The sequence below is a fragment of the Zonotrichia leucophrys genome, chromosome 1, assembly GCF_028769735.1.
Source record: "Zonotrichia leucophrys gambelii isolate GWCS_2022_RI chromosome 1, RI_Zleu_2.0, whole genome shotgun sequence".
NCBI classification, from domain to species: domain Eukaryota; kingdom Metazoa; phylum Chordata; class Aves; order Passeriformes; family Passerellidae; genus Zonotrichia; species Zonotrichia leucophrys.
The window spans coordinates 4,305,838-4,322,544 of record NC_088169.1 but is presented as its reverse complement, the minus strand read 5'-3'; the positions used below and the strand labels follow the sequence as shown (position 1 = coordinate 4,322,544).

The 16,707-nt window shown below is 43.5% G+C and overlaps 1 protein-coding gene across 4 annotated transcripts in view; it reads left to right on the top strand.

Moving 5' to 3' along the window:
* Positions 1-16,707, top strand: part of DSCAM (DS cell adhesion molecule) — a 472,834-nt gene that overhangs the window by 362,685 nt on the left and 93,442 nt on the right. For all 4 annotated transcript variants that reach the window (XM_064705508.1, XM_064705527.1, XM_064705537.1 and 1 more), the window contains exons 15-18: positions 5,693-5,860; positions 9,440-9,510; positions 14,202-14,442; positions 16,121-16,267. In XM_064705508.1, coding sequence (XP_064561578.1) covers positions 5,693-5,860; positions 9,440-9,510; positions 14,202-14,442; positions 16,121-16,267 — 627 coding nt within the window. The remainder of the gene's footprint in view (positions 1-5,692; positions 5,861-9,439; positions 9,511-14,201; positions 14,443-16,120; positions 16,268-16,707) is intronic.

The window sequence follows — 16,707 nt, the reverse complement described above, 5'->3', positions numbered from 1 at the left end:
GAAGGTACAGCAACCATTTCTGGGGCACAGAGCAGAGGCTCCTGGCACAGACTCTCAGCATAATCCACCCCAAGACAAAGAAGATGAAGACAATGAAGACGATGACAAAGCAGATGAAAACCACAAAGATGAACACTAAGAAGACACAGAGGACAAGAATGATTTAAAAATACATATAACAAGAATAGTCATAAGAATGGCTGGATGGCCAGGCCAAAGAGTGATGGTGAATGGTGTTGCATCCAACTTGGTGGCGATTCACCAGTGTTGTCCCTCAGGGGTCTGTACTGGGACCAGTTCTAGTTATTTTTATAGACGACATGGATGAGGGCATTGAGTCCTTCATTAGTGAATTTGCAGATGACACTAAGCTGGGAGCTTATGTTGATCAATTGGAAGGAAGGAGGGCTCTGCAGAGAGATTTGGATCTGTTGGATGGATGGGCAGAGTCCAACAGCATGAAGTTTAATAGGTCTGAGTGCTGAGTTGTACGTTTTGGCCACAAAAATCCCCTACAACCTTACAAGCTGGGGACAGTGTGGCTGGACAGTGCTCATGTGGAAATGGACCTGGGGGTGCTGGTCGACAGCCAGCTGAATATGAATGAGCCAGCAGTGTGCCTTGGTGGCCAGGAAGGCCCATGACGTCCTGGCCTGCATTGGGAATTGTGTGGCCAGCAGGAGCAGGGAGTTCGTCCTTCCCCTGCACTGGGCACTGGCGAGGCTGCACCTTGAGTGCTGTGTCCAGTTCTGGCCCCTCAGTTTGGGAGGGATGTCGAGATGGTTCAGCGCATCCAGAGGAGAGCAACAAGGTGGGTGAGGGGAATGGAACACAAGCCCTGTGAGGAACGTTTGAAGGAGCTGGGGTTGTTTAGCCTGGAGAAGAGGAGGCTCGGGGGTGACCTTATTGCTGTCAACACCTTCCTGAAGGGAGGCTGTGGACAGGTGGGGAGTTGGTCTCTTCCACCGGGCAGCACTGACAGAACCAAAGGACGCAGTCCCAAGCTATGGCAGGGAAGGCAGAGGTTGGATATTAGGAAGAAAATTTTCACTGAAAGAATAATAAAGTACTGGAATGCCCTTCCCAGCGAGGTGGTAGAATCACCATCTCTGCATGTGTTTATTCTGTGATTCTGTGTGATTATGAATACCTGTGTGATTAGGAACTTGGTGTTTCAGGATGTTTTGGTACTAAGAAACATAACCTATCTGCACAGACATGTACCTGTGGCAGGCACTCAGACCTGGCCCTTCATTGAAACTAGTCCTGTGCAGCCTCCAGAGATTTCCATCGGAGCTGTGCAAAGAGCTCTGGAGGCAGGAACGGGGATTTGGGGCCCTTATTTGTGCCTATTTCACCATCCTTTAAAATTTTGTATGTCATTAGAGCGGTCTTAGGGGACAAACTTGGAAATATTCTGTTTAATTGCGCTTTCTTATGCTCTAGTGTGAGGGGGCCACACCCGGGCCCCCGATGCTTTCGCAGAGTTGGGGGTTCCCAAAATCTTGGCCGGGATCCGCGGGGGTTCCGGCCGGGCGCGGGGCTGGTGCGGTACCAGCGATGGCCACCGGGTGGCAGCGCCACAACACCGGAAAGCTGCACGTGTGTGAGGAAGGGAATGAGAAACTCGAGTCTTTCCCGAGAAACTCGAGTCCTTCCAGCGCTCTCCTCATACCCCAGCTGGGACAAAGCCAGCGGGAGCCGAGTTCACCGGGGCGGCAGCAATGGCGGCACCGCTCTCTCAGCGCCCGGCCCTGGCGGGCATGGAGCCCTCGGCAGCGCCCTGCGTGAAATAAACAGGGCAGGAGACTTTTCCTCCGTCTTAATGCCTTTATTAAAAGTGATCATCTCAAGGCTGGGCGGCTTGACAGGTCCATGGTATCGCCATCATCACTCCCAGGGTGACTCAGAGAAGGAAGAAAGGGCAGTTTTGTCCCATAGGGAGCAGAGCTGGGGGTCCCATCCTCACGAGAGCAGTGGGGGTATATACCCTGTGTTACAAATTTTGAGTTTTGCTGTCTCGGGGTCTTGGCTCCAGCTGAGGTCTTTGCTCAGGGCGAGGGGCAACCAAGGGTCTCAGCATCTCTGCAGGCTCGGTACTTTGTTCCCCTCGTCCAGACATCACTTTGATCTCTTAATTCCGTGTTGGCTCATTGTTTTGGGGGTCTTTTCGGTAAGATTGGTGGGGTGGCTTTCCCGTGGCATGCTGGCTCTGAAGTTATTTTGCATGCCCTCTGATTTCCTCTCCTTATGTTCCCTCCTTTCACTGTCTGAGGAGAAGGGCTGTCACTTAGCTTTAGGCGGGGCCATGCTGATAAAAAAGGAGTAGTTAACAAAAACGACCGATGATTACAATTACAAACAGGTAGAACTCCACCTTGGCAGCAACTGGTCCAACCTGTTCACTTTGCAACCTTTTTACAAAAAAAATGGGTAACCTTTTTTTTACTCATAACACTGCGGGCAGCAGGGAGCGAGCCCCGGCCCGGCCTCTGTGCCCGTGGCACCGCAGAGGCCAGGGCAGAGCTGCAGGAGTCGGGGCCTCAGGCAGTGCCCCGAGGCAGCTGCAGCAGCCGGGCCCCGGCCTTGTGGCAGCGCAGGAGGCTCTCGTGGTGCCGCTTCTCCAGCCCGGCCGAGTGCCCCTGCCCTGTTCGGCTTCCCGTGCCCGGCAAAGGCGCCCAGGCCGTGCTCGGTGCCCCCGGCTGTCGCTGCTGAAGGCAGTGGGAAGAACGTGTCACAGCCCAAGAGATATCCCAATGGGAAATAGATGGGAGTGAGCAGCAGGAGTTTGGATGGGAAGAAGATGAGAGATCCCATGAGCTGTGCTTACAGAGAGATGTGAGTGTCCCAGAGGATTCCGATAGGCAAGAGCCAGATCAGAGGGAAGGTGAGAGGTACCAAGACCTCTCACTGTGTGATGTGCACTCCCACATCTCTCGATGGGACAGTGTCCCAGAGCTTTTCCAGAGGGAAGGTGAGAGGAATGAAGAACTCTCACCATGGGAACAAGATGTGTGCTCCCACATGGTCCCAATGGAAAGACAGCAGAGAATCAGAATTGTACCAATGAGAGAGAGCAGTGACAAGGAGCTGTCATAAGGACTACATGCCAGAGCCCAAGAGCTGTGCCAGTGGCCAGCTATTAGTGACTGAAAGCTGTCCCAACAGGAGGAGCGTGTCAGCAGTCAGAAGCTGTGCCTTTACCTCTTCAGGAGTGAGAGGCTTGGGCAGCTCTTCCTTCTTCTCACATCCAGCTGGGGCAGCAGCGTCTGCCTTGGACACTGTAGGACTGCCTGGAGCAGGAGGAGCACCGGGCAGAGCAGGCATTGCCTCTGCAGCCACCTCCATGCCAATGGGGCTGGGCAAGCTGGGCTGGGTTTCTTCTGTTCTTGTAGGGCATACTCTTCATCCAGGTTCTGCTGCAGTACAAAGAACACCATCAGTTCCTGGATCAGGATCACCTCAGTGATGTTCTGATTCTGGTATAGTGAAGCCTGGCTGCTGCTCCAGGTGTCAGAGGGGACACTGGGTGGGGTCTGTGTCCCTGGTGATGACAGCTCCTCACTGAAGAGAGAAGGAGCTGCTGCCTTTACCTCATCAGGAATGACAGGCTGGGGCAGATCTTCCTTCTCATCAGCTCCATCTGGGTCAGCAGCTGCTGGCTCAGCCTCCATGGGACTCTGTGGGGCAGGAGAGGCGCTGGGCAGGGCAGGCACTGCCTCTGCTGCCACCAGGGAGCAGCAGGAGGAAGCAGCCGTGGGGTCAGTGCAGGCAGAAGGGGAGAGGATGGATGACTGCGATGAGGAAATGAAATGGTGGCAATTCTTGGATGAACTGGAGCCTTTCCTGGTGAGAGATCCAGAGCTGTCCCAGGTGTCTGGTCACAGGACACACAGGGAGGATTCCTTTGGGAGAGGGGATCCCAGAGCTTGCCCCTTGGGAGGCTTCTGTTGAGCGCCCAGAACAGGAGCTGTGCAGCCAGGGGCCACTGCCTGCCCCACACAGCCCCCCCAACCCCTGGCCTGCCCAGCTGAGAGCCCAGGCCCCCAGCAGGCAGCAACTGGTCCAACCTGTTCACTCTGCAATTTTTTTAAAAAAATTTGGGTAATGTTTTTTTACTCATAACAGTTTGCACCCAGAACATGCAGCAGAAGGAACTTGTCGCTGAGCCTGTGGCTGAAGCCTTGCCCCCTCTTGCTCCCCTGTCCCTGCCCAGGGCCTGCACAGCAGAAAGCAGCTGTGGAGTCACTTCTGGAGTCCTTACAACTTCTACACTACACAGCGCTTGGGGTGGCAGGGACCTTACAGTTCATGTAGCTCCAGCTGATTATCTCCTGCTCTGTGTGTGTCTCTCTCTCTCTCTGACATTGTTTCCTCTTTCTTTCTCTCTCCTTTCTCACATTCTTGGGAAATAAAATCTGAGTAAAATCCATCTGTTGCCTTCCCGTGGTTTCATTTGCCTCTTAATCAGGGTTGTATTTGAAACAGCCAAGTGAAAAGTCAAGCTCAGGAACCCCACACAGCATAGGGACAAACACCAGAAACGTGGGAGTGGTAACAATATATAGTCTTGGGGGTGGAACATTCTAGAGACAATACCATATATGGAACACAAGTAACCAACAGGGGAGTAGAACTTGGATTAATTAACAAAACTCTAAAGGCTCTCAGAAAGAGATCTCAGGCTTGCCCTGAGTTAGATGAATGTTTCCTAGGGCTTGATGCTAAGGTTTGGTGTCATAGGGGTGAAGTCTGGCTGACTTTGTGTTTCAGTCAGCCTGTTTCCCCCAGGGTCAGTGCTCAGTAGCTGTGGCAGGAGTTTGGTGTTGGCATTTCCATTTTCAAGGGTGTTTCTTCAGGATTGATTTTTTTTTTTCTGGGATAACTTTCAGAGAATTACAGAATCCCTGATGGTAGAAAAGGTCTCCCAGCACCTCAAGTCCAAACAGTGCTCTATGTCCACATTGTCACCCAGCCCAGAACACTGAGTGCTATGTCCAGGCCTTCTTTGGACACAGGGATGGGGGCTCTACCACTACCTTGGGCAGCTGCTTCCAATGCTAAACTACCTTTTCCATGAAGAAATTCCTGCTGATATCCAAGCTGACCATCCCCTGGCCCAGGCTGAGGCTGTGTCCCCTCATGCTGTCATTTGTTGCTGAGAAAAACAGCCCAGTCCCCACCTGGCTGCACCCTCCTGTCAGGGAGCTGTGGAGAGCAGTGAGGTCCTCCATGGGCTATTCCTGTTTATTAACTCCCCTCCCTTTTTATTTTTAACACAACCAACATTCTCAGTGAGTGAAGATACCTTTGGGGTAGATTCCTTTGGGGCAGCAACTCCCATTTTTGTGCAGTTGTTCCAATGCCCCAAAGGTAAGAAATTACGCTTTAAATACTGGGGAATCTTTTCTGCTCTCAGCACCTCCTCAAAGAGGAGCTATTTCTGTGGATTTGCTGATGACCCCAGAGCTAAGATCCCATTGTTCTCAGCAGCACTCTTGGAGCAGTTGGGAATGCTGCTGGCAGTGTTGGGAATGCCAAGGAAGGGGAGGGATCACTGGATTTGCCTGGAGCAGAATGTGTTTGCTGGATTAACACAGCAGTGGCATGAAACAGTTTAACTTCATGTTTGCATTACCCACATTAACACCACCATTTATTTGTCTGTTTCTTGGTATTTCTTATCAAACAGACTCTTGGGATTCTGTCCAGAGAACCAGAGATGTTTCCCCTCAGCTAAACCAGGCCACCATCATCGACCTGCACCCGTCCTCCACCTACAACATCCGCATGTACGCCAAGAACCGCATCGGCAAAAGCGAGGCCAGCAATGAGCTCACCATCACCACTGATGAAGCAGGTATGACCTGGCTTTGCAACCTCTAAATCCTGTGGGAGCTCTCTCTCTTTGATGTCAGGAACCATTGCATGAAATGCTGTTTATGTGGCTGCAGCTGTATCAAAATACTGAGTTATTCCCATGGAACATCATGACTTTTGCAACTTCATTGTGCAGGGCTGTAATTAAAGCTGTTCAGTGGCATCTAGTGGCCAAAGAAGACATTGTGCTCCAAATTTTCAGCTTGTGACGTTTGAATTAACATACCTGTGTCTACAGTGAGGCAACTCAACCAGCAACATCCTGGTTTTAGTGGTGGTGCCTCCCCTGTGGGTATTGGGGCTTTCCTTACATGTTTAGATATTAATGTAGGTAACTGAGTTAAATTTCTCCCTTTTGAGAATGTTGATCCACATGAATCAACTCTTCATTTGAACATTCCGTCACTCAACCCTACCTTCATTTGAATATTCCCTCACTCAACCCTCCCACCATTTATTTTTTTGGCCCCTATTTAAGTCTCTTGGCTGTCACTTGTTGGTGTCATCCCCCGATCTTTGTTCTGTTGTATTACAGAATCACAGAATCATTTAAGTTGCAAAAGACCTCTAAGGTCATCAAGTCTGATCTTTATTTTTACCTTTAACCTTTCATTCTCTTTCATCAGCACCAGGAATACTGTGTGGGCATTTTCCCTTCAGTGGCTGGAGCCACTTTCATGTACATGGAATTTCTGCCTTCCCTTACCTTTTGCTAAGTCAGCACTGCTTGCTTCTGTGGAGATTTAGAGATGACAACATGGTGACAGTGTCCTGGCAGTGAAAATTCCCTTTCTCTTTCAAGATTTATGTTGGTCTTGGATTTGAATACCTAGAGACTGATTTTTAGTTCAGCTCCTATGAACACAACTGTATAATTCCCACTTAATTTCTCTGGGAATTTCCTACAATGAAAACACAATCCTTGTCAGGACAACATGATTTTCCTTCTGAGGGACTTTGTGAGTAGGAACAGCACACAAGGGCTCACAGTGGAAAGCAGAATGAGCTAGAGACAACATAAGTTGCATTTCTTTTATCATTCCAGCAGAAGAAAAGCATGCAGTGAACAGATTTAACAGTGAACAGTTTGTTTGAAAAATACTTATTTTTTGATCAGAAATTTACTCTTCCTATGTGCAAAGAAAATGTGAAATCACTAGAGAAAACAGATTCTTCCAGCCAGAGTCATCTATAACCCCAAAATGCCCATCCTTCCTTGTGCAAAATATAGGCTGGGTCTTGGATCTGCTCTCTTATTCACCCATGCTTGGAATGGTTTTTACTTGCCAAGTTTTTCCTGACTGGTAATTAAGTTGTCAGGATCAGCAGCTGCCCTTGGAATAAAAAAACAGCTTCCCCATGAGCAGGGTGGAACCTTAACATCAGCTTTTATTCAGTTCTTTGTAACCAGGCTTCAGAATAAATGATCCTTTTGTGGCTGTCTTTTTGAGGAGCTGTTCGTTGGTAGAAAAAGACCAGCAGTGTGGAACTGTATTCAAAAGTCACTGATCTACCTAGGGAAGGACTGGGAGGGAGGAGGTCAGGCTTAGGCAGAGTTTGTGATGTTTTCCTCCTGGGTTTTTATTTCAGGGGATGCACAAAGTGTAGGAAAATCATTTTTGTTTGATCACTGTTTACTTCTGTTCCCTGCTTTTACAGCAGGCAGTGGTGAACAGCATGGGTGCAGGGGATGAGAGAGAAGCTAATGAGCAGGGAGCAAAATAAAGGTCCAAGAAATACAAGATAAAAACCAAGCAACTTGGAAAGGGGGGCATTCTGTATCACACATTGCAAAGAAATATCTCTATTAAAAAGAAACCTGTAAAAGGTCTCTGTGGCAAAAGAATAGGTAAGGATGGAACAATTTCAAAGCTTTCAGACCACATCTTTCTTTCCATACAACCCCAATTAGCTCATGTGTTGGAAAATAGATGCCAGCACACACTTGCTCCAATGCCTGTCAGAAAAAAAGCATTATGGCCATTGCCTAATACTGAAATCAATAGAGGAAATGGGGGTATCTGGGTTTTCTTTATGTCCTTGCCACAAACTCTGTATGACATTAAGTATGTAAAACAAATGAGTTCATATTTAACATCTCCCTATGGTGTGCTGGGAGCACCTAACTATTCAGGTCTGTGAAAAAAAAAAATGGGGTCTTTTGAGAAAAAGTCAGGATTTTTTGGGGCAGATTTTAAACCCCATTTTTAGGATCAAATGCTTGGCTCAAATTCCACTATATTATAAGGAACCCCAGAGGAGTGGCATTCATTTTTGTCAACAGGAGGACAGAATCAAGGTCAGGCTTCAAAAAATTCGTAGAGATCTCATTTTTGACAGTGGACTTTTGCCTCTTCTCCTTCCTTTGTATTAATGCAAGAAGAATAGAAATAAAGTTCTTTCAAGCTTTGCAAATTTCCCATATGAAGGACAGTCAGGAATGGCAGAGAATAGGACATATTTAATAACCTAAACATATTACAGGCTGTATTCTGTGTCTCTGCTTTCATCAGTTAAAGCAAAATGTTCTGGTTCCTTTCACCACAGCTGTCATTTATTGCTGCTCCACCTCTAACAGCCCCATCTCACCCTTTTCATTGCTTTCCTTCCTTTGTCCTGCTATTAAACTGAATTTAATACCTTTTACTGAGGCTGTATTCTGCATCAAGGGAACCCTCTGCAGCAGCTCGAGGTGGCTCCATCCCTCTCCTCAGATCTTTCCTTTGCAGTGATTTACCTCAGCAAGCAAGCAATTTACTGCACATCTCTCTGTTCAATCCCAGCTGATCTGCTTTGTAGCTGCCCAGCTGACAAGGAGATTCCTTCTTTTTTCATTCACATTTAAAGCCTCCTGCACACCTTTAGAACCATGTTGATGGCCCATGCAAGTTTCCCTGGCTCAGGCAAGAGTTGAAAGAAGGTTTTCCCACCTCTAAGTTATTTTTTGTCAGATTTCCAGGCTGGAACTCTTACTGGGGAGGGGGAAGAGTGTAAAATGTGAAGAATTTTATATAAAATATCTGATATTGGTCTGAATGTGCTCAGTTTCCAATGAACAAAGGGCATCCCACTGGAAAATTTGCAACAAGTTGAAAGCAGGATTAGGAACTCCTGGCTCACTTGCTTTAAATGGGTTCTGCTGCTTTTCTGTCTGGATTAGGAGCTTCTGGCTCACCTGCTTTAAATGAACTCTGCTTTTCCATCACCCACAGGGTTGTGACTGCTGAGAATTCCCCTTGCCTATCTCCAGATAAGCAGAGACATCACTGTGAGAGTATCTCTAGCCAAGAAAACCACTGTTATTCATTTTATTCTGTTCATTTAATTTACCAGCTTGGCATGTTTTGGTACATGTTGTATTTTGCTGTTGGCCAGAGATGACACCTGAATGCAGAGGATTCCTGGCCCTGCTTTTGTTTGGCAAAGTTTTCCATGTGGCACTGACTCCAACCTCTGTGAAGCTGGGGTGTAAAGGTGGTGAAATGCTGAATTTTATGTAAAATGCTGAATTCCTTGGGCTGTGAGGGCCACCTTTGATGCATTTTCCTTCTCCTTCCAGCCCCTGATGGTCCACCTCAGGATGTGCAGCTTGAGCCTATATCTTCCCAGAGCATCAGAGTCACCTGGAAGGTAAATCCTCACCCATCCATGGATCAGATAGGCTCTATCAGTATTTGGATGCTTTCAGGGGAATTTTATAATAACTGTGCCTTGGTTGTTTTATTCAGGAGAGACATTACAGATGCCTTTGCCCACATATCTTAAAATATATGCCACTGAAGGGAGCATCATGCAAAGAAAGCCTTCCCCGGAGAGTAAAAGTAGCAGCTACTTGCATTTCCTTCTTTTTTCTTATTTCAGAGATAAGGCCACAGGTTTAGGAAATGAACACTCACAAAATTTCACTGTGGTTCTGGGCAAAAGTTCCACAGAAACCACTGGAACCAGTGGGATCTTCTCATTGCAGTAGACTTTGGGACAGATTTTTGCTGCATACAGAGTGTCTCATTATAGTCCATGAGAACTGATGAAGAGTAATTAATATAAAAATATCATCAGCTGGTATAATTAAAAAATGTGGCATGTCGTGACCCAATTTTTCTAGGTTTTTCCCAGTATTTTGACAATAACAGAAAGTTTTAAATGCTTTGGTATGATATCAGAGATACTTAAACCATGTTTTAAATGGTTTTATTATATACACTGCTTGTATATTGTGTTAATAATTCCATATATTTACATTTCTTAAATATGTAATGTTAAGAGCTGAAATGGCACAATAATAATGATTAATTTCTATATTGTTGTTAATTAGTCCTGCAAATGTGGGTGATGTGGCTTTTGTCTTATTATATGGATTATTCAGAAAGTCAGGAGCAGTGAGTTTCTGCTTATTTACCAAATAACTATGGGTGATTGGTTATTTATTGCACAATAATGAATAGATTGTAGGTTTAAGCCAGTTAGTTAAAAGGCAGATTCAGAACCTCTTCTGAATCTGCAATGCTGATGCTTGGATCTTGTCCACTTCTTAAATTTATATCAGTATAAACCAATAAATTTATATCAGTATAATCCAATAAATTTATATCAGTATAAACCAAATGGTTTCCAAAACCAAAACTTCACAAGAATGAACTTAAAGACATGAATTTAAATCCACACAAAGTCAGTAGAGCAAACCAAGTAGTTTTTGAAGCCATGCAGGGGTGCACAGTGATTCTCAACAACTGAAATAAATTTTTAATAGTTTGTTTCCTTTTTAAAAGCACTTAACTGTGACTGTGTGATCAAGTCAACTGTAATCTTCAAGTTTCTACGCCTGAATTTGTTTTTATGGATTCATGGGTGGGCAGATTGAAAGGCTTTGTTTGCTTTTTCAGAAAGTTCACTTTGGGGGATGTTTTTAAAAGCAGCAAGAGAAGATGGGCACCACTGGCTCATTGCTGGAATTTATAGCTGCAATTTGTGAAGTTCTGCCATCAAATTTGATAGATGCAGATGTGAATAGGCAGCTACAGGGCAAACAGAATTCTCATCCCTATATTTTAATAACTGCCTAAAATATAGCAATTTGTACTTCAAGGACACTTGAAGTACAACTGAAGGTGTCCTGGGCTCTGGATGTTGTCTGATATTGAAGGATATCAAGTGAGGTGCTGGGCTTGTGTTCTCAAAATTGTGTTTAGAATTTGATCTGAGAATCCTTGTCAAACAAAGTTCAGTATATAATATAGCAAGATACTCACAGAAACAAGTTATATAGTGAATACATACTTCATTAGCCTGGTCTCATGAGCTGAAGGGAGAGATGGATTTTCACAATTTGGAATGAGTTTAAGGTGAAGTCACTGAGCAAGGTTAGAACTTGTGTTGTCCTACCTTTACTTGAAGAGTTATTTCCTGACTGACAGCTTCTAAGCTGATTTAAAAATCTTCTTTTCCCTGCTGAGAAGTCCCAAACCAGGAGCAAGCCACTTTACTTCCCTTGACTTACTGCAGTGTTCTCCAGGTCAGAGCAGTTTTGGTTCATTACTCAAAAAAGAACTTTAAGATGGTCCCACAGACATAATCCAGTTTGGTTCCATGCTGAATCCTAACTTTTGGGTAGGTCGCTACAGTGCTGTGCAGAAGGCACTCATTGTGTCTAACAAAATGTAATTAAAAATAAAGAAGAGATCAGTCCCCTGTTGTCATGGAAGCCAAAACACAAGAAAAGAACCTGACCTTGGTAGTTTTTATTTTGGAGGCATGTGGAGCTTTAGCCATGAAAGGCTATGATGACATTGAACAAACAGGATTGTGGTGCAAACCATGGTTATATTTAAAGCTGGCAAACTTTATTAAAACACAGTGTCAATAACAGCAAAAGGAGCAGGGAATACCACATTGATTATCTTTCATCTTGTATGAAATCCCATTTCTGCAGCTTGCTGCAGCTGTAAATCTTCATTTAAAGTTTTGACTTAGTCCACTCTTGGAAAATCCCAGTTAAGCAAAGTTGTGTTGGTCTGTGATTTGTTTAATCCAATATCTGTGTGTCCACATAAGACTTGGGGTTTCAGACTGAGCTGGTAAATAAAACTCAGCATTTCTTTGTTGTTTAAACTGGTGCAGAGATGATGGGAATTAAACAGGAATACTCATTTAGAAAAGAGCATGAAAATATTCACTTTTTCATGCAGTACTTTACATTAGGTAAATTTAGATGTGGGGAATATTCCTTTTCCTCTTTATTCCTATTTACACACACACAAAACTACAGAATGTCATACTTGACGAAAGTCGTTGATACCCTGTTTTAAAGTATTGAATTCTGTGAGAAAAGCAGAAAGTGTATGGACTGAAACTTAATTTTTCATAATGTTCTATGGCTACTGACACAGAACAAGGTTCACAATATTTTTCCCCAAGAACACTAAGTTGTTTCACTCAATTTTCTACCCAAGGCCAGGTTGGACATTGGGGTTGGAGCAGCCTGGGACAGTGGAAGGTGTCCCTGCCATGGCAGGGGTGGCTCTCGATGGGCTTTGAGGTCCCTTCTAACCCAAACCATTCAGTGATTCTATGAATTTATCTGAACTCAAACAACAAAAATCTGACCTTAGTTCCCAACCCCAGCTTAAAGGTTCCTCCTTCTGCAAACACTCAAATATCACAAAGCCATGGAATTATCCAGAATATGTAATGCACTTACAAAGGGCTCTGATAATAAAATGACCTGTATTCTTCTAAAGCAGTTGAGGAGTTTTTGACCAAAAAACCCTGAGAAATATTCAAACAGGACACACTTTATACTCTTAGATTACCAAAACACAATCGTTATCCCTGCCATGTGACTTATAAGGATCTCAAGATCTGAATCTGCTGATTGTATCAGCTACATCTGATCAAAGTGATACAGTGGGAATTGAAATTATGTCATCACTTCAAGTTCTGTGTCTGTTTCTCAGGCAAGAGGGAGGAAAAAAACATATGAAGAGATTATTCAGTCAATCAGTTGCATACAGTGACACACCTTTTAAATTTGAGAGGGGGTTACAGAGCAATGGTTTTGATGGTAGTGGATAAAACGCAAACTTCACCCTGCTTTTGTTATTTTTAGTGGAGTATAAACTCCCCAAAACAGGCAGGTCCTGTGGCAGAAATGAGTGTTTGTCTTGAGAATCTGTTTCTCAGGAGATTTAATGGGATGTAGAAGTAACAGAAGTTGCTGCTTCTGCCACTCCTACCTGTTGCTGATAAACTGCGTCACAAAGACCTTTTTTGTGGGGCAGTTGGACAGATGAGCTTGAGGGCATCTGTTGGGAGTTTGAAAGAGGTGTGGAGGATTGCAAAGAGATTTTTGCTCCTGGATTAAGAACTGTGCCTTAAAATGCACAGTTTATAAAATATATATATATAGTAAAATCCATATACTTAGTACTTAAAATATATATACTGATTATGCCTTGTATATATACAAGATCAGGCGGGAACATCATCATATATGGAAATTAGTCCATTACTATTTAAATATAATTTTTGTGGGTATTGCTGTCACTGACAGGCTTTTCCCCTGAGCTGAAAATCTCTGCTTTGCACTGGATCACATTTTATATTGCAGAGCACACAAATGATTTCCAGTAGTCAGGAGCAGGGAACCTTGCACTGAGAAATGTGGCACATAATGATGGCCAACCATTTTGTGCTGTCCATGTCCCTGAATGCCAGATACATTGCAGCTATTCAGTATGCAAATCCCTGCTTCCCAAATCATTGTTGCCTTCTGCACTCATTATCTAATCATCTTTCCACACTACACACTGAATGAACAGAAGCATATTTCAAAGCACAGAATAAAATTTTCCTAATGCATGGGACTGAATAAACTCCTGTGACTGCCTTGCACAGATCAATAAATTCCTTCCTAAAGGTCCAGTGAATGGTGGGGGCTGCTGGCAAAAACAATTAGTAGTGAATGGTGGCCTGGAATGCAAATATACCCTTATCAAATCAGCTTGGATTGATTCACCTGAAAAGAGAACAAAACATCCTAAAGTCACACTCAAAAGTGTCTCTGTATTGGATTTTTCTGTGCATGAACCATTTAAAGGTCTTTCAGCACAGATTTGAAAAAGACACACCTGAAATTTATATTTAAAAAAGTTGTTGTTTCACGTGCAGGAAGTATTTCTGAATTGTTGCCTAGAAATAGACTTGCATTCAGTAGGGAAAAAAAGAAAAGTTAAACTTTTTTTTTTACTTTTCAGTAATTTTAGGGAAAACAACTTGACTTTGGATGTGTGCACATTATATATAACTTTCCATTTTCTGTTCAGGCTCCAAAGAAGCATTTGCAGAATGGAATCATCCGTGGGTACCAGATAGGATATCGGGAGTACAGCGCGGGGGGAAATTTCCAGTTCAACATCATCAGCATTGACACCACGGGGGACAGTGAGGTTTATACCCTGAATAACCTGAAAAAATTCACCCAGTATGGCATGGTGGTGCAGGCCTGTAACCGGGCTGGGATCGGACCTTCTTCTCAGGAAATCATCACCACAACTCTTGAGGACGGTGGGTCCTTGGCAAACGACTCTCATGGGACATATTGTTAATTTTATTTTTATTTTTCTTAATTTCATTCTTTTATTTCCTCTTTTTTGTTCTTATTTTTATTCTTATTCTTATTTTCGTATTTCTTAATTTTTTTTATCTTGTTGCATTTATTGTTTGATTAGTGCTGATGAAAGTAGGGATGATAAAAGACCAGTCTTTAGGTAGGAAGGTGCCTGCTCAATGAGCTTGTCTGATTTTCATTGCAAGGGGGAATTTATTTCACCAGGTAAATAAAAATAACTCTGCTAATGTGATATATCCTGCTGTGAATGATGTTGACTGAGACCAAAAGTTTCATTAAGGAGCCAAATGCTCTGGTGTTCACATATTTGCAACTATTGTGATCTCATCGTTGCTCCAGAGTGATCTCATCATAGTTTTGAGAAGTGAAGCTGTGAAAGGTGAAGCAATATTGTATTTTTTGTTGGATTACTGCTGTTTCCAAATGAATCTGCTGTGTAACCAGAGCTCTTGTACTGCACTGTCTTGTATCTTAAGAGAGATGTGTGTTTTTTCAAGGATATCCAGTGACAGAAAAATCATTGCTGTTTCAGGCAAAATTCACCCTCTCTAATCCAAGGAACAATATAGATTTTTTTTTTTTCCTAACTGCATAAAAGTACTTCTCAAACAATGAGAGGGAGTCCTCTAGTGGAAAAAGAGAATGATCCCATATCCAAAACAAAAAGTTCAGTATTTTAGAGGAGTATAACAACAAATAATCCTAAAGGCCATGCAAGTCAGATTTTCACCTACTGTAAATCAACATCAGTGTCCTGAAACCAGTGCCAGCTTGGAATCTGACTTCTACATCGACAAAATGGAATCTCACACATCTAAAATCCTCAAGAGCCACAGATTTTGACGCAGGCTATTCATGAAAGACCGATAGCTTTTTTTTACTCTAAATGTTCCTAGGCTCAGCTTGCTGCAAGACCTCAAAAGGCAGCATGCTCACACAAATATATATTTTATACTATAATAAATTTTTTTTTTCCTTCAGAATCCAGCATGCTTGCTTTTCTTGGAAATTTTTTGGTTGTCACTCAATTTTGAGTCCCTCTTAGAATTAAATATGCCACAAGCTTTAAAAGCAATGCCAGTTACTAATACTGCTGTATTGCTTTGACACTAAGTGGCCAACAGAAAATGCCTTAGATTTGTTTGATTTTTCCCTGTTTTTGTTAAATATCAGCAAAAAAATATTATGACCATTTTTCTTATGTTTTTTTAAAGATGTGCCCATTTTTTCTCCCTCCACCAAATTAAAGGGACATCAGAATTGTCCAAAAAGGTGCAAATTTGGCTGCAAACTTTAAAAAATATATTTAAATTGCTTACAGAATGTTCTACACATTGCAGTGTCAGAACACAATTATATTTCAAAAGAAACAATAAAAAACCTATTAAAAGACAAGTCAGCAAGAAGGGAAACAGTACATCAAAAGTCATTCCGGGGAAAACAGCTGCACTTGCAGAAACATGTGAATTGCAGCAAGAATAAAGGATTTGCATTGTTAAATTGTGTAATGGTAATTAAATATTGTGTGGTGGGATAGAGGGAAAAATAGAGGTTAGCTAAAGATGAATATTGAGTTGTTTTCATTGTGTTAAAATGGTGAATCTCTTATTGCAGTGCCCAGCTGCCCTCCAGGGAATGTGCAAGCCACTGCCACGTCCCCAGAAACCATCTCCATTTCCTGGTCAACACTGGCAAAGGAAACCCTGAATGGGATCCTGCAGGGATTCAGGGTTATCTACTGGGCCAACCTCTTGGATGGAGGTGAGAAACACCAATTACCAAGGAAAAAGCTGTATGTGGCCTTTATATCATTTTCTCTCTGGTGTGAAGGCATTTGACTCCCTTTTCTTTTTGATTTAGAGAAAACTTTCTCTATCTGTGAGGGAGCAGGTTTTCCTAGAGGCTGAACAGAGCAGCAAAGCTGCCTGGAGCAACCTCAGCGAAGGCTCCCACCATGGGTTTGCAAAACTCCCATGTTGCAAACCCAACACAACCTGAGCAAATTTCACCTCAGGTACAGAGTCCAGAATGGATTTTGAGTTTTTTAATGGACTTTTGAGGTTTTTTTTTAAGAATGGTGACATGGATCTAGAACAAACCAGCCCAAACCTGATTTTCACTATAATTTTGTTGGTTATCTCTTTGCCTGCTCAATATGCTATCACTTATATTTTGACAGGATGCATTTCCTCTCCTGAGGA